This window comes from Abramis brama, assembly GCF_963993115.1.
Source record: "Abramis brama genome assembly, chromosome: 17".
NCBI classification, from domain to species: domain Eukaryota; kingdom Metazoa; phylum Chordata; class Actinopteri; order Cypriniformes; family Leuciscidae; genus Abramis; species Abramis brama.
Window position 1 is genome coordinate 18,775,484 of NC_139979.1, and position 18,667 is coordinate 18,794,150.

General features: G+C 36.2%; 2 protein-coding genes and 1 long non-coding RNA gene across 5 annotated transcripts in view; 2 read left to right on the top strand and 1 right to left on the bottom strand.

The window, feature by feature from the left end:
* LOC311067730 overlaps positions 1–16,590 on the bottom strand; it is a 134,191-nt gene extending 117,601 nt beyond the window's left edge. Inside the window, exon 1 of the long non-coding RNA XR_014603269.1 lies at positions 16,475–16,590. This is a non-coding gene — a long non-coding RNA (uncharacterized lncRNA). The remainder of the gene's footprint in view (positions 1–16,474) is intronic.
* LOC311067509 (uncharacterized protein) lies at positions 10,401–13,517 on the top strand. Of its 3 annotated transcripts, none has more exons than XM_084089420.1 (8): positions 10,401–10,490; positions 10,823–10,932; positions 11,575–11,706; positions 11,812–11,839; positions 11,935–11,988; positions 12,204–12,239; positions 13,202–13,277; positions 13,386–13,517. In XM_084089420.1, the coding sequence occupies exons 1-7, from the start codon at positions 10,409–10,411 to the stop codon at positions 13,264–13,266; spliced, it is 507 nt and encodes a 168-aa protein (XP_083945546.1). In that variant the 5' UTR covers positions 10,401–10,408; the 3' UTR covers positions 13,267–13,277; positions 13,386–13,517. The 3 variants fall into 3 exon arrangements, with proteins under 3 accessions (XP_083945546.1, XP_083945544.1, XP_083945545.1); XM_084089418.1 differs by having other exon boundaries at positions 10,403–10,490; positions 10,820–10,932; XM_084089419.1 differs by having other exon boundaries at positions 10,403–10,490; positions 10,820–10,932; positions 13,389–13,511.
* A 257-nt stretch (positions 16,591–16,847) lies between the features above and the next one.
* riiad1 (regulatory subunit of type II PKA R-subunit domain containing 1) lies at positions 16,848–18,536 on the top strand. The gene is made up of 4 exons (XM_084089779.1): positions 16,848–17,036; positions 17,236–17,312; positions 17,413–17,459; positions 17,839–18,536. The coding sequence occupies exons 1-4, from the start codon at positions 16,860–16,862 to the stop codon at positions 17,901–17,903; spliced, it is 366 nt and encodes a 121-aa protein (XP_083945905.1). The 5' UTR covers positions 16,848–16,859; the 3' UTR covers positions 17,904–18,536.
* Positions 18,537–18,667: the final 131 nt, after the last annotated feature.

The following is an 18,667-nucleotide window of genomic DNA, read 5'->3' on the forward strand; positions in this document are numbered from 1 at the left end:
TTGACTGATGGTGACATCATTTTGAGACATTAAAGATTCTTCCAAACAAGAAATATTTTTAGAAAGGTCATATTTTTCAAAGCGAGAATAGAAATTGTTAAAAGCATTCGGGAGATCAGCGTCATTTATCCCCTTAATTGTTATAGGTTTCCTGCTGTCTCCGCTTCCCTGAGTAACTGAGGACATTGCTTTAATTCCCCTCCAAGCTGCACGAAGATCCCCACTACTATACTTGTGCTCCATCTTATCCTTATACATGATTTTAGCTTTCCTTATCCCATTTCTTACTTCTCTATTGATTTCTTTCTTTTCCTGGCTACTCCCTGTATAAAAAATGCATTTCTTTTTATTCAGAACACTTTTTAGTTCTTTAGTGACCCATGGTTTGTTGTTAGGGAATATTGTGATATTTTTACATGGAATATTACTGTCTACACAGAAAGATACATAAGATGACACAGTTTGTGTAAGTTCATTTAAATCAGTGCAGGAACTATAAAACACATCCCAGTCTGTGCATTCAAAGCATGCTTGTAAGCTGGCAATGCTATTTTCAGTCCAGCATTTCACCGTCTTAACAATCTTCTCCTGTCGCTTGCAGATGGATCTGTAAGTAGGTATCAGGAGGACACTATTATGGTAGGATGCACCAAAGGCAGGCTTGGACATGGATTTAAAAGCACCGGGCACTGAGCCAAGGCACAAGTCAATAGTAGTGTTATTCATAGTTGTTGCACAGGTGATATACTGCTCATATGTTTTCAGAGTCCTATGTATCTGGCAATGGTTAAAATCTCCCATAACAAATTCTGGAGCATCAGGTGAGAGAGCACCGAATCTGTTAAGTGAGCAGCTGAGGAAGCGTTTGCACACGGATGTATGTACACCAGGTAGAGACTGTTATGGAAAATTTTGATTTTCATTGATTTGCCGTATTGATTTTCATTGACTTTCAGTAAAACATTGAAATGACCTTCTATACGTGGTCTACGTGGTAAAACTGACGTGTATGTGTTTCTCTTAATGCTGGGTAACAGGTGGGACGTCAGGAGGCGGCAGAATGAGAAGGGACCTCTGACTTCTAGGGTCAGAGGTCACCCAATTTAGAACTTGTGAGTTTGTAAGAACAAACTTAGCAGTATCAGAAAACTAGCAGGGAAGCCTCTCCTTGTTTAGATAAGGGCCTGTAAGCAGAAGACCTTGAAAGCAGTATAAAGACTCCTCTGCCCTCCCTCTCGTCATCGCACTTGTTTCACAGACTGTACTGGTGACTTCTGTGTGGCAACTGGGCCTTCCTGCAAGAATAAAATACTTTTTAATGATCATTTGAATTTCAGAGTGTCTCTTACGCAGTTGATGATTGTTTAATGAATTTTTGCCACAACAAGACACACATAGAAAACAACAATCAAGCGTTCAGCATTCACGCTGGAAGTATACCAGAATACTCACACCCATACATTTCCAGGAATTTTCTGTAAACCCCAGGTTTGTGAAACATACTGTCTGTAACGTCATACAATGTATGATGTTGATTTTGCCTGAACTCTCTGCATAGTTGGCAGTTTTCTCTGCAGTGTGTGAGTTACAAGGACAGTTGCTTCTTTAAAATAACGATCTGTTTCCTTTGTACGTTCTGCTCCCTGGTATAATGAAGACCAGCGTGCCATGAAGACATCTTGTCGTAAAATGAAGCGTAGGTGGCATACGTCTGGGTTCAATGTTCATCACCATGTGTTGAGAATTCCCATGGATCACATGACGTAGCCAGTCATGGGAGGAGCTAAGTCTCCTCAGGTGCACTTAATGATTGATAAATCACTATTGTTTGGTGTGCTGGTGTGTGCCATCATAGATATCATATATAAAGGCTAGATGTCTCGTGCGCGCTGCTGGCCAATGGAGGTCGACGTCCGCACGTGGCGGCCATCTTGCGGCAGTGCGCTCGCTCACTCGTTTAATGGTGCAAATACTTTTAAATAACCATAACTTGCCCAATTTTCTACCGATTTTCAAACGGTTTGGTTTGTTATAAACGTCAGAGATGTAGTTATGACACTACATACATACACTGCATACATATGAAAAATTATAACATACATGTTCAAGCATTCGGAATTATAGCCACGTTAATAACGTTTGTAAGAAACCAAACCGTTTGTAAATCCGTCAATATTTCAGCGAGATATGAGGATTTGTGTGCATGCTGATCACTCACCTTAATGCACAGAGCACTGACATAAGATGGCCGAACGGTGATGCCGGAAGTGACTGCGCCATAAGACATCTAGCGTTTATATATGATATCTATGTGTGCCATATGCAATGGAAGCAGACTGTCCTTTATTTCTCTCCTAATGAGAGCCTTTGTAGAGTTGATGTATTCCTGACAATAAACATACAACTCTATATCTGATTCCTATTTTACTCTATGGCTGATCTGTTACAATAAATGAGTATGGACTGAGTACTGGACCCCTGTGTTTTAATGGACACACCATCCTGGTAGCACATTTCCTGAACCAAACATTTCCAATAATTTACACCAGGCCCGTGAAGACAACTTACTATAATATAAGTCTGAGATTGTATCGGCCAGGTCTGATTATTTTTCAAAGATAATTGTAAATAATCAAAGAAACCCTAGACAATTGTTTTATTCCGTTAAAAAAAATGCTCAAATGTGACAGTCTCTCAAATGTCCCTACTTCAGCTCACCTTTGTAATTGGTTTCTTGATTTCTTCAGCTCAAAGATTGAGTGTATTCGTAAATGCATTATATGAATGACTTATAGAAATATAAATAAATTATCACTACAAGTCATTCATCTGTTTCTCCTTTCAGTACTTCAGATTTTTCTCTCACTCAAATTTCTCTACACTGGACTTTCATTCTCTAAGCAATGTGGTTTTACAAATGAAACCTGCCATTTCCATTGTCGATGCTATACCAACTTGGTGTTTCTGATTCTGCACTAAACTGGTTTAAATCCTACCTTTTAGATCGAAAGCAGTTTGTTGCTATATGGGTGGTTGCAGGTCTGAGGTTGGTGTGGTGAAATCTGATGTTCCTCAGGGATTTTGGGCCTCAACTTTTATTTTTACGCAGATGACAGCTAGCCTGGCAAGCCAGACCTACATCAAGCCAGACCTACATCAAGATGTTAGGTCTGGCAACTCACCATAGACACGGCTCAATCCGAGGGGCGGGATAAACGGTGGTCTTTCAAATTCCCTCTGCACGCAATAGGACAGCGCTTCAACCAACCAGAGCGTTTTCCCAACAGCGGAGCTAACATTGGAGCAACAGCGGAGCAACAGTGTTTCTGATTCTGCACTAAACTGGTTTAAATCCTACCTTTTAGATCGAAAGCAGTTTGTTGTTATATGGGTGGTTGCAGGTCTGAGGTTGGTGTGGTGAAATCTGGTGTTCCTCAGGGATTTTGGGCCTCAACTTTTATTTTTACGCAGATGACAGCTAGCCTGGCAAGCCAGACCTACATCAAGCCAGACCTACATCAAGATGTTAGGTCTGGCAACTCACCATAGACACGGCTCAATCAGAGGGGCGGGATAAACGGTGGTCTTTCAAATTCCCTCTGCACGCAATAGGACAGCGCTTCAACCAACCAGAGCGTTTTCCCAACAGCGGAGCTAACATTAGTTGATAGATTCAACTATTGAATCTGTCCGGCAAAATTTTTTAAGAATGACTTAAGTGCCATTCTTTGCTCTTTTCTCAAAGAAAAACTTAACTCCAAGTCCTCCAGAGTCGCGGCCAAAGCCGATTCGAAAGACTGTTCTCCAGCAGCAGCTCTTCTTTGTTTTCAAGTACCGTTGCAACTCTGTCGTCATTATGTTAAGCCCGCCCCGCCTACTCTATACACGACGTGATTGGCCTGACCCAATTTAGGTTTTTCCAGCACAAAAGTCAACGGAGAGTTGCTAGACTACCCTTGCTGCAAAATAATTTTTGCTGCCGCTAGGGTGCGTCTAGATTTCTAGGCTAGATGACAGACAGATTTACATTCACAACCTGATGATAACATGGCTATTGTCTTTCTGTCTCAGTGTTTTTCTGGAAAAAAAAAATGGATGTCTAAAAAATAAAAAAAAGACTGAGGTTATACTCAGTGGCTCACCCCACCAGCTACGTAAAGCTGGGTCTTTGACTTAAATGTGGATGGCTCTATTTTAGAGTTTCAAACTAAATAAAAAATTAGGGGTGATATTTGATGCTAATTTAACTTTTGTCCAGAATACTGTCAAAAAATTTTTTTATCATCTGAAACATTGCCAGACTACATACTATTTTAGGGTAGCTTTTATATGATTATTTCTAACTATTTTTTCTGTACCATTTACTTGTATTTTCTGTACACTATTTGTATTGTATATCTGAATGTACTTCACTTTTATGAATGCATTTATTTTATATTATTGTATTTTTATTGTATTTTTTTCTTATTTTTGTGAAGCGCTTTGAGGTGTAACTTTCAAAGGTGCTATAAAAAATAAAGTTTATTATTATTGTTATTATTATAGTTGCTCAATATCTCAGCATATAAAAATAGACAGGAGAATCTGTGCAGCACATTATTTCTCTGTTTAATGCATTCAGTAACAATTGACAGACCATTCCCTAAATGTACCTTTTTTTGAAAGAGGTCTAATATCATACAAAGTATGGAAGTATGAATGTTTGTGACTTTGAATCAGGTCTTTGTTTCTGTCCTAAGATATTTAACATTTTGTAAAGTAGGAGAACAGGATGTCCTCCTTTAGATCCTTTAGTTTTGCTACATTCCCCATGCAGCCAGAAGGTACTTTCCAGTTGCCCTGACACACAGACACACACACATACACGTAGCATGACCAAACAATTTGAGAAAATTATTGCAGTGTTGCATTTGCATGTTTTGCATTTTTCAATTTATTTAACAGCAAATTGTTAAAGACAAATATTTATACATCAGACTTCAATAGGATTTGTTTCCCTTTGATCTGCTTTTGTAGTTCATTAGAGTTTTTTTTTTTTTTTACATCTAAAGTAGTTTCATTAAACATTACAGTTCATTTGAGTAATGTGTTTGCCCTGAGTATATTGACAGAACAAATCACAATATTTAAATTCTGCCACAGGGCTAAAACTTCACTGATTACTTTGACATATAATGGCATAATAGACCAGGTAATATGAGTGTATATCTGGGTATGCCGATGTGTGTATGAGTAACATAAATGCGTAACTTGAAGCAGAATACTTAACACTTAATGACACAAAATGGTGTCTGCAGAAATGTAATCTGTAAATCACATTAGTGTGCAGCACTTTGTATATTTTTTATTCAAATTTTAAGTTCAGATTTGAGATATTTGTGGTTTAATAACAGTGGTAAGGAATCTTAAGTATATGAATTGTTGTTTTATTAATATGCCTTTGATATCAAATTGGTTCATATAGGACCTGGAGGGTTATTTTGTAGCCCTCCAGACTGTTACAAACGAAACCCTTTGAATCAACATTCTCTATAAGCAGGAAGTAATTTTTTCAGTGCTGTATCTGCCTTGCAAACATTCACTACAAATGATAATTGAATGAACAATGATGAACAACTGTGACTCATTCAAATGGATATTGTACTTAAAGTTTTAATCAGGTGTTCTTGTCTAGTGCAATGATCCTATGTCTGATAAAAGAGCTGAATAAATTATCACAAATTGACCTTTCGCAGCTAAAATGATGACCTTGTATAGTCAGACCTTTGCCCACTTATAGGTAGGAAGAGGCCGTCTGACTGACATGAAGAGTACAACCAAGAACATTTTGTTTTGTTCAACGTCATGTTTAGGGGTGGGTAAATGTCACAACAATAACTTTTAAGTATGCATTTTGTTACTAGTCATTCTAGTCTGATGCTCCCGGTACACATCTGTTTGGAGCATCGGCTACCGATCGCTATCGGGCCAATAATTGCTTGTAATGACTGGATCGGCGATCTCTCAATTTGCCGATCTCATAAACCGATATCTCATGCTGACGACATCGAATAACGCCCTCCTGCAGTGAGAGGTAGGCCTATGGCAGGACATGCAGCGGCGCCGTCTCAATCTCTGTCCATGGTGAGGTACAATTTATATTTCTTTATTAAATTAGATTAATTGGGAATCCTTTCAGATGTTGGCAAGATCATAATTTCCCATATCTTGCTGGTAAACGTCTGAAAACATTTCTTTCACATTCAACTCAAACAAAGTTGTTGTTTTTTTCAGGGCTTGGCAACCATTTTGGGGTTTGTGTTCTCGAGCCGCCATGCACTGTTGTTGTGTGGATGAGCAGGCCTGAGCGCGTTAAGGGTTTTCTGTTGGAACGGTGTTTATTCTAGTGCTGCTGTAAAGCCAAAGCAATCTCTGTTACTTTAATTTCCTATTATCACTGTAAAGTATATTGTTCAATCTATTGTTTAACAATCTATATTGTTAAAAGCGCTATATAAATTAAGGTGAATTGACAAAGTACCAGAAACAAAACTCTCTAAAATATCTAGAGATAACCGGTTTCACATGAACAACTAAATACTGGATTTCAAAATGTGAAGTTCATATTCACAACATGATGTTTTATTAACAAAGTTCGGGAGGAGCACGTTCAGATAATTAACACGAGTGGAGAGCATTTAGTTCAGAGGTCTTCAATCCTGCTCCTAGAGGGCCACTGTCCTGCAAAGTTTAGTTCCAACCCTAATCAAACACACCTGAATCAGCTCATCAAGCTCTTCACAATGCTTGAATATTCAAAGGCAGGTGTGCTGAAGCAGGTTGGAACTAAACTCTGCAGGACAGTGGCCCTCCAGGAGCAGGATTGAAGACCTCTGATTTAGTTAATCAACGATATAAGAGGTATATATATACAGCAGTCTTACCGGTTTATCAGCATCCCTCCACCACCCCTTCTCCACACTTAGTTCTAACCACTTCTATATACGGGGGGAGTACTCTGGGTTCGGGCCAGATTCCGAGTTCCCCCCCCCCCACCCCACCCGGACAGCACATCAAATTTTACTCCCTCTAATTATATGCAAGTGTGAACTCGTGAAACATTGTTTCAGTCCTTGTGACTGTGGCTTTATTTCCTGGCAAACTGGAGGTTGAGTAGAAGACACGCCCCAGTAGATTTAGATTTCCAGTTATGCATCAGAAGTTTAGTCAAATAGATTGGGCGATTCGTTGGTGTGACTGAGACTGATAAGGGTGACTAGTTCTGATTTCATTTGACCAGACAAGCTTAATGGATTTGGTGTCATACAACAATTTGGATTCCCATCTCTCTATTCCTTTTGTAAATTTACATTCTTTTTTTGACTATGTCCGGGGATTGTTTTTCCCCGTGACTTTTTCTGCATGCCAGAAGAAACAGGCCTAATAATACAACTTTTATAACCAAAATAAGTAACATATTCTGTAAACTGACTACAAAGCACTACACAAAACCATGAGGCACCAAAAGTCGCATTAAGTAGTGTTTGATTCACTTTTATGGATATTGATACACCGTTTAATATTTGATGAAACTATCATAGTTAATGAAGCCCAAGTGCCACAGAGGCCTATTATGTGAAGTGTAGGCTGACAAGAACATGCAAGATGGCGACGTGAAATGACTTATTATAAATATAGGCCTATATATATATATATATGAAAATAATGATCAAAAATGTGATATATTAATGTGATATTACATATATACATTTCCCTTTTATTTCTTTTCTTTTTTTTACATTTGAGCCCCTGCCCCTGGGAAACTCTCTGCATGTCCCTGACTTTAACTGTTAAATGATGTGAGATGTGACACAAAAAATGCTTATTACTGTATCTTTTGTCAGTGGCTATTTCTAGCCTGCTATTTCCTCATCAGAACAAATAATATATTATTAAAAGAAATGTCTTGGCCCATGGTTCTTGTAGTCTATGTATTTTGTATTTTTTTGTTTGATAATCTAAACTTCTTTTCAGCATCAGAGAGAACATCAAAAGTAGGCCTTTAACTTTTTTTGTGACTGGGAGGTCTCTGTTTCTGTCTAAAGATCATTAAGATTTCGTTCCTTTTTAGTTTTTATTATAACTACGGAATAATGGAACTTGTCATTATACTGATGGATCTAATAATGTTTATGGATGAGTGAATACATTGATGTTTTTATCATGACTGTGCTATGAAGCAGGGTGCGATTGCTAATGAGAGACGGATATCAGCACCACACGCAAGTCCCGCGGATATAAAGAAATAAGGACATTTCATACCGAACTATCCGCAAGGGCTGAATTACTACTCATACAGGTCAGTTTATTAGACGAATGAAACTTGTGAGGTAACGCAGCGCTGTTTCACTTGGTCTACACTATCACACTAAACTGCATTTGAGTGTGTTGAAAGTTATAATGTTATTCTATGTGTTAGTTTGTTGGCTGTATGAGACTAGCAGTAAGCTAGATTGACATTAGAATAACATACTGATCATATTCTAACATTTCATCATGTTGAGCTATATAACATTGATTAGTTTTATGTACATTTGCTCACCTGTCTAATAAAGGACATGCAAGAGTGGCGTCTCTGTCAAGTCGTGACTCGTAAAGCTCTGTCAAGTCCAAGTTAGTCGCGGACGTGGAGCTCTCGGCATCTCGAAAACGCTACGCTGATATTGATCCTCATTTTATTTCTCCTTTTGTTCCAAAGTCTGCTTGTCATAGCCTGGCAAGCCAGACCTACATCAAGATGTTAGGTCTGGCAACTCACCATAGACACGGCTCAATCCGAGGGGCGGGATAAACGGCTGTCTTTCAAATTCCCTCTGCACGCAATAGGACAGCGCTTCAACCAACCAGAGCGTTTTCCCAACAGCAGAGCTAACGTTAGTTGGTAGATTCAACTTTTGAATCTGGCCGGCAAAACTACGAACACATCTTCCTTTTTTAAGAATGACTTAGGTTCTTTGCTCTTTTCTCAAAGAAAAACTTAACTCCAAGTCCTCCAGAGTCGCGGCCAAAGACGATTCGACAGACTGTTCTCCAGCAGCAGCCGCCATTCTTTGTTTTCAAGTAGCAGGAACCGTCGCAACTCTGCCGTCATTATGTTAAGCCCTCCCCGCCTACTCTATACACGATGTGATTGGCCTGACCCAATTTAGGTTTTTGCAGCTCGAAAGTCAATGGAGAGTTGCTAGACTACCCTGGCTGCAAAATACATTTTGCTGCCGCTAGGGTGCGTCTAGATTTCTAGGCTATGCTTGTCATAATGTTTGAACTAAACAACAACAGCGTGAGTGTGCCGCTAGACGTAACGCAGTAGTCCAAGTCTGTCGCCATGGTTACTATGGCAGTACAAGCGGAAACCAGGGACAACGCGGATATTACATCACTGACAGGCGACAATGACCAGAGACAAGCCATTATTTAAAATCGGAAACGTCCTGTTGCATTCAACATGTTGTCACTTCTTCTTGAGTTTCGCCATCATTGTCTGAATCCGGTTTGACATAAAAGGCTAAAAGTTTTTGAAATTTTCAGTGCATGTCTGTGTGAGTGCACGCTGTTGAAGCTCCGCCTTCTGTGCCTCAAGCAGCAGCTCATTTGCATTTAAAGGAACAGACATGAGACAAGGTGTACAGCAAACAAGCTAAATAACCCAGAAATAAATTTTTATAAGCTGCCGACCCCAAAAAACGGTTGTTTCAGGACATAAAAGTGGATCAACTGAGACAGAGCGCAACTAGTTCTCGAACTACTCTGAGAACTACGCCCACTGGAAAAACATGATATTGTAAAAAATGCTACAGCTTAGCTTACATAAATATAATATATAAAACTGACATTTGGATATTTGACTTACCAGTGACAAAATGTTTACTGCACACGTAGACATACTGAGTGTCAGGATCCCACAATTTACCCATCCTTCCTGCTGATGCTTCACGTCTTATTGCCTGCATCCACTTTTGTCTCCTTAAAGGCTGGCTTTTATTGCTCGGAAGCTTATAAAAATTTATTTCTGGGAGGCAAGGACAAGGAGGCAGCCTCTCGCAATGCAAAGTCAATGGAGACGGATGGATTGCCCCCCCCCCCCCCCCCCGGTGGGCGTGGTCTTCAGATTAGAGTATGGGGTAAATTTGTGGGTGTTTTCAAACTAGTAGGTGTTTATAAATCATGCAATGAAAATTATGTCCTTTACCCGACCCCACCCGTGACTTGGGCAAATCAGTGGAAAACGTTTTTTATGGCCTCGCCCACTGATCTGGTAACTCCCATTACTGTCCTGCAGAGACCTATACTTGTCAGATTATGACGCGTTGCGCTCTGTCTCTATACAGGAAACTCGGTACGCTCAGTCAGCAGCAGTCTATCCATATCTATGCAGTCTATCATGTCGCTCGCTCTATTATTTCTTGTTTTGGTATCGTGGTTCCCTCTTATCGAGGGAAAATCACTCGAAGGTAAGATAGCTATATTTTCCATTTTAATTCTATTTCTAGGATATCGTTGTTAACGAAAATGCATTTTATAATGACAAATCCCTGACTTGTGCCGCAAAAGAAAAAGAAAACAGGCGTATAATGAGCCATTTACGAGTTAATAAAGTTCTCATATGACGTTACCTGTGTCATCTTCCAAAATATAGCCTACTTGCATTTTGTCAGAGAAATGTGACATTCTGAGCAACCTGTCGATTTAGTTGAATGGGTAGCCTACATGTGTTGACGCTTAACTCCAAAACTAGTTTTAAATACGATATTTTGGACTAATTTGATGGATTTTGTCGCAGCAGATGAAACCTGTGTTGGAATGCAGAGAGGAGATGGCTACGACTTCGACCTGCCCGACGCCGTGACCTCGAACGTGCAAGACGATGCGTGTGATGCTGAGTGGACCATTGATGTAAATATCAAAACTTATTTCTCATCTGTCAGGCCATTCTGAAATTTATTTTTATTTTTAATAGAGAAATTAAATGTCAAGACTTAGGGCACAACGGGCGAAAGGCACTTCGTAACCTTTTAATTTTTTATAAGCAAGAAAACACACAGCTGCTTTTCTAAACACCTGTTTGTGCGTTTTGTCATTGTGGGTGCAATGACAAAAGTTTGAATTGGAGGTTATTTATCAAATATATTTTTAAATGTTGTAGATTTGGTAATGACAATTTCAGAAACTTTGTAGAATATTTTGAGACAAACTTTTCAGTTTTGTTGAAGATGATTACATTTGCTTTTTTTTAGTTGAATATGGATATTAGGCTACTTGTGAAAAGACCCACTGTGGTCAAATGGCAACTTATAAAACACTAGGCTGGCAAAAGGTTTCATGTGACAATATATAACCTGTAGAGCTAAATAGGCCTATATTTTAGGACCAGGACCTTTCAGCCCTGTTGTATGTATTATCTAATTGGCTTTGCTTTGTCTGATATTATTTGTCACTGATTGACAAATTAATTTGTTTTGCCTTGTCTTGTACCAGTCAGAATAAGAAAATAGTGTAAAATGTTTCACCATGTTTATGATTGTAATTGTCCCCTAGAAAAACTTCACAGCAGTCCTGGATGGAAGTTTAATAAACTTTTCTCATCCCTTCAAAAATGTAACTCGTCAAGGAATCCGTGTGAATTACAATTACTGTCCAGTTTCAGTCCAATTCCACGTCACTTGTCCTGTGAGTTCAGTAACAATTTTATTTATCTACTCAGAATAGTTTTACTGTTTTATATTTGAGGATTATATTTATTCACAAATCAAATGCTTTTTGATTATCTTGTAGAAATACACCAGGGAGCTCGCATGTTATTGTGAGTAGTTCTTCTTTTTGATATCTCTAACAGAAGCTATACAACAATAATATTACAAGATTACAATGGCATCCAATTCTGTGTGTTATTATCAGGTACCAATTCTACAGACAACAAGCCAGTTTTTAACACATCTCTGCCACCTAGAGGTAGGCTACCCTTTGCAATACTACAAATGACTGAGTAAAAAAATGACCTAAAACCTAAAAGTTTTGTACAGCAAATGTACCTTTGTTTTGCTAAGAAGGAATTTGAAAAATTCAAGAAATGGTGGTATGGATACATATAGTACTGCTTAACTGTATGTAACAGCGAGCTTTTGTAAATCCATGTAATGATTTTTTTTAAATAATTATATTTACAGATACATTGTCATCTGGTTCAACAAAGAGACAACATTGTAAGTAAAGTCCATAAAACATCCATAATAAATGATATACCCAGCATTTGGAAAAAGTGAACAGGCAATATTTTGACTATAGTCTGGTTAGTCTGGTAATCTGGTCTCTAAGACATTGCCAACTTAGAGAAAATAAGGATGTGATCACCATTTTACCATGAAAATATGCCTGCATAACAAGTTTAATGCAAATCACATACACACTGTTTCTTACCAGACTTCGGTTCATAAATTCCACACACACACACACACACACACACACACACACACACACACACACACACACACACACACACAAAAAGAGAATAACATCAGTAATAATTCTCCTCATCTTATTGTAGGTAAAGGTTGTGAAACCACGAAATACAAAATTAATCTAAAGTTCTCTCAAGTTTACTAAAAGCCACTCCCAAAAAATCAGTTCCGTGTCAAAAATCAGTAACAGAGAAATCTAAGAGATATCTAACTCAAAATCCAAGTACGACCAAAAACAACTTTACTAAACTATGAATAATCTTTGGAGCCTTTTCAAAGTTTAAACAAGAATAGGTTGGTACAGAGGTTGTGGAAACTAGACTAGAGTTCTGGAGATGGGGGAGGGAATATAGTATTGCAAGTGGTGACGTAACAGGGACCTTGCTGTAAGTAAAACCATGTAAAAAAAATTATTATTTGAATAAAATCTATTAAACATGACCTGATGGGGTAGCAGTATTTGTAGCATCATTATCTTTAATATAATCTTTATAATATCTATTATTATTATAATTATTATTATCAGATAGTTATTAGCATTATTATTTTGGCATGTGACCATTAGACAAGACTTTTTCAATGGAGTGTATTTGTTCTGAAAACAGCAGTTTCATAAAGCATTTATCTTAAATCAAGTGTCATGAAACCTGTGTGTGTAGTGTTGTATAAATTGATATTTTGGTGATTTTGTTTTTTCTTCTCTATAGATTGTACCATTGCTGTTGCTACCACATTTGTCATAGGCGTTGTCATTTTGGCATTCTCCATCTAGAGGACAAACAGGTTGGTCCATTTAACACATTAATGCATAAAAAAAACTAAATAACTACTTACTATAAGATATCTGTTTATTAACTAAACACAACTAAATTACCTTGTTTACATTCCTAGCAGTGCAAAATATGCTAGAGCTTCAGCTGATGAACAAAACCAGCATGGTTGAGGAAAATTAACCTAAGGAGGCATCTGTACCTGCCCAACAAACAACAACACATGACGTGGAGTCATAATAACACATTATCCTATATATACATGTAATAAACTCTATATTATTATTATTATTATTATATCATATTATATTAGTTATATTATTATTATATCATATTATATTAGTTTTTATATTATATTAGTTATATTATTATTATATCATATTATATTAGTTTTTATATTATATTATATTATATTATATTATATTATATTATATTATATTATATTATATTTAGTGTTGTTTGTGTATAATATATTATATACCACCAACAATGGTCTATAGACTTTTCAACACGTTTGTATCACTCTGCAATCTGTGTTTGCACGTTCCATTATTGGAGGAGATCTTTCATTGGCATGGTTCCATGCAGTGTTGGGTGTAATTTATTACTTTTCCCTTAAAAATTAATGTGAGGAATTACTTATCATTTTTCAGTAATTTAATTAGTTACTTATAAAGTGATTGCATACTGTAACACAATAGTGGATTTAACGTCCAAATTTAACATCTAATCATATATATATATATATACTTTTTTTTTTTAACCCTTAAACAGGCAAGAGTGGAAAATGATTAGCAAAAAATCATTTCGTCATCTTGCCACTGCATGTTTAAAACAATTATATCCTATACTTCCTCTGATCTAATGTTGACAAATTATATATCATTCGAAAGCTTACGAACTCAAGATTCAGCCTGTGAAAACTGTTTTGAAATCGGACCTTGCGTTACCATAAAAATGGTACTTTAACCCCTTAACTATCACCCCCTTTTTGAGAATGGACATTAAAATGCACTATTCAAACTTAAATTGAATGTAATTTAAGTTGTAATTCAAGAATGCTTTTGGGTATAGACCTAAGTTTGGTCTTGTTTTAAAGAAAACACTCAGCAGATTATTGCTGAAGTGAAAGAACTTTTGAAAAAAATGAAAGTATGAGAAAGTATCTATTTTACAAAATATTTTTTACTCTAAAATTAATATAAAATCAAAGCCATATATCTAACCATGTTGTGTTCCAAATTTGAAGTTGATATCACAAAACTTGAAGTTCCCATGAGATTTTGTTTAGGCGTAATACCAAAAATAGCCACCGGGTGACACACATTCCACTGAATTTAATTGTATGCATTCTGCTGTAACAAATTAATACATTTCTGTCCAAATATCACTTCTGTCACAAAATATCGAACCTTAAGAGGTTTTGATCATAAATTATGAAACATGATTACGCCCAAAAGGGGTGGAGCCAGATAAAAGAATTTAGACTACCGTTTCTATGGTAACACAAGTCCAATTTCAAAACGGTTTTCACAGGATGAATTCTGAGTTTATAAGCTTTCAAATGATACCTAATTTATGATAACTACTAAAATATGTGATGTAATAAAAAAAAGGCGATACAAAAGATAATATTATATTTTAGAGGATAATATATATATATATATATATATATTATACTTTTTAGAGGATAATATTATTTTATCATTTTTTATTGACTTAAACTAGATTATATGTTTTATTATGAACTTTTAGCCTGAAAACCAAAGTTTCAATTATTAAAAGTGTGTGCATCGACTTTTTGTGACAAACGCCAGAACTCCTGTTATGATGTAGATTTTTTTGAGGTGCACTCTTGTCATAAATTCCTCTATTACTGTTCCTACATAATCTGTAACTAAAAACAGTTCTAAAATATCTATTTAGGAGTCTTAGACCTTTCCAACAATATAGTTTGTCATGATTAGATTAGGATTTAATTGTAATATAGTGAATTAAAACTCAAAATACAAAGATGGTCAAAATTAGGTTTAATCCCTTTTTTATACCCTAAACAGGCAACGTGACTCAGGAGTCACATATATTTCAAAACGTGCTAAATAACAACATGAACAACATATTAATTAATTTTCTTCTTCAGCACCTTAAGACAATGTTCACAATTAATGTTAGCAGTATTATTATTATTTTTCCAGAAGAAAAGTAAGTTTAATATATATTTACTTCCTCAAAATCTGAATGTCCTGCACCACCGGTAGCCATGTTGGATTTAGGTCAGGCTGACTAATTTATCACAAAAAACTTGAAGCAAATCATGTGACCAGCATACTCAAGACAGACCAGGCTGTGCCTAAATGATAAAAGGATTTGATGAAAAAATCGTTCTTATGCCCCAAAAAAGACAAAAACTATGTGACTCCCAGGTCACGTTGCCTGTTTTAGGGTTAAGTAAACTTCTCCGTTTAAATACTTTGGTCAGTTCAAGAATTAAAAGAGTAGTATGTCTATCCTTGTATTGTTCAACTGGTCAAGGTTGGCATGGAATTTAGAAAGTAATTAGTAGTAATAAAGTGATGCAATACTTTTTAGAGAGAGTAATTAAAATTTTATATTATATTATATTATATTATATTATATTATATTATATTATATTATGAAGGCTAATATAAATGTTTTAAGTTTGTATTTCCTCCCAGAATGGGAAACTAGTTCCGTGCCTCTTCAGTTTGTGTTACGTGTGGAATATTCACCACAAGAGGTCACTTTTACTGTTGTTCTGGGCAATATTTTTTCCACTGTCGTATTTGTTACTGTTGTCTTTTTCTGTAACTATTATTTACTCGGTGTCTTGGGTTATTCTGAAACTGCCATTAAACTTTGCTAATTGTTCTTAGCCTACTCAAGTCTCTGAATCTGTCGCGTCAAGACTAATGTCAACGCTTGGATTTGTATACGTGTGTGTGTGTGTGTGTGTGTCTGTAAACAAGAAGTGCTTTCAAGATTCAAGAACATTTCTTTGAATTGACAATAACACTATAACACGACTCAGTATGTGTCTCAGTTAGAATGAATGTAAGTTACATTTAGCCATAACTAAACGACCTTGCCTAACGTTACATGAACAAGAGATATATTTAGAGATGGTTTCAAAAGACAAATAATAAAGCATTGTAACCTATAGCATGTATAAACTAATAAAATATCACTTACCAGTTGGCAATGGCATTATATCTGTCTCAGTTTGTGAGCTGAAGAGATCAACTAAGCATCAAAGTTTAGCATTGTCAAGTCACCACTTTGTATTGTTTGTTTCCATGACGTGTTGTAAAAGCGACGTGTCATCCTGAAAAACATCGAGTCTCTCGGTGTGTTTATATTAACGTTAATGTATTTTTTATTTACTCGCAAAAAAATACCGTAGACATATTAGCAAGTTCAAACAAATTAGAACAATCAAGTTTAAATATTAAACAATCAATTCTTGTTTGTGGGCTATGTAGTAGCTAACGTTACAAGTTAAACAAAGGGTAAATACATCATCTTGTTATTCAGTACTCTTTAAATGCATAATTATTTAAATTAGATTCGAATTAAAATGAATGAAAGTGTGGAAGTGTGTTGCTTAGCAACAGAATGCGTGACACACGTCAACATCAGGTGCTTGGGAACACAGCGCAGAAGTTACGCTGTCATGGCGGAGAGAAACGCTCCGGAGAAACTGGATATCGGCGCTTTAAGCCCCGAGCAGCAGGAGAAGCTGCATCACTTCAAGGTATTTCATTTTCTGCTGCTGAAAGTTGTTTACGTCGAGTCTGCAAATTGTATTGGAGCTGAATACGTGAAGTAGTTTCATGAGTCATACTCTTGCTATATGATTTATTAAATAAGCTGTGTGGGAAATATAATTGATTTCTGTTAGCAAATGTTTCGAAATCAAATAAGTGTAAGTGATTTAACATGTCTTACTCCAGATCAAGACGAGGATAGCCAATGAAAAATATTTAAGATCTCATCCAGAGGTGGAAATGTTACTGAGTGACTTCTTAAGGTATAGTGTTTTTGCTTTATGTTCATCAAGATCATGATACAGCACATTTTGTTATATTCACCCCTCTCTCTCTCTCTCTCTCTCTCTCTCTCTCTAACAGGAATGTGTTTCTGAAAAGGCCTACGGATATTCGTGAATTTGCAGCAGGTATATTTGTTTATAATTCAACTGTCACATGTAATAAACCTAATCTGTTATCCGACACATTTGCATAATTTCTTGAAAATAACTTTGTAAGATATAATCTCCTCATAACATTCAGAAAGTGTTTTTGTTTTATATATTCGATTTTTTCAGTATGTAAATATGTCTCTCACATAGAATAATTTATTGTTCTTCAAAGAAAAAATGTTGTACTTATATTAGCCTACAACAAAAAAATTACCTTGAGCTAATGCAATTAAATACATAATACTTCTTAGTTTTTTATAATAATAAATAATTGTAATAAATATTAATCATTATTATGTTAAATTATACTCGTAAATTAAGGCCAGCATATCTCTCTTTCTCTTTTTTTCCCCAGATCATTTCAGTGACCCGGGACTGTCAGAGAAAATTCAGGCCCAAATGAATATCCACAATAAGTGAAAAGTTACACTTTTGTTTTTTAATAAAAAATGAAAAAATGTGTTCCCGTCATAATCCCTCCGTGTTTGAAAGCATCTTTGTTGTACCTCTTCGTTATCAGCAACAATTAGCGTGAATGTATCAGGGGAGAGGACAGTCCAGGCTTGTTTTCTAAATGAGTCCACAGGGATGAGACATAATGGGCTGAATTGAACAAGTCTTTCTGTTCTTTAAGTATTTCAAGACATACTGAGGCTGACACTAATTACTCACTAATTATTTATATTACGTATAACCTTGATCTTTAGCATAAAATGCTCATTTTAAACTACTTGTTTTCATTCAGTTTTTCATGGATTTGTCCTGAATTTGTATCTAGTTTAACTTAGCACTCCCAATTAGTGCTGTTTTTCACATTTGTTCGGTCAGTTTTGATTGTTTTATAGTTTACAGTTTGGCTGCAAGGGAGAAGTATTGTGCAAGTACCATGTTTCTTTTTTTGGATTTAACAAGTCACCAGGGACCTAATAAGTTACTGTTCATTCACTAATTGTCCTCTCAATGTAACATTTGACTTTAAAACAGTATTAAACTCATTAACCCCAAAAACCTATATAATTAAGCATGCAATTAAAAAGCAGAAAGATACGTTCAGTCTATTTCAAATAATAATCTCAACTGCTATAAGAGAAGTTTGTGGCTTTATTAGTGGATGATTATTCAAAATCACACTTTTAAGTTATTTACAAATGGCCAGATGATGGAAAATCAAATCTGGACCCCAC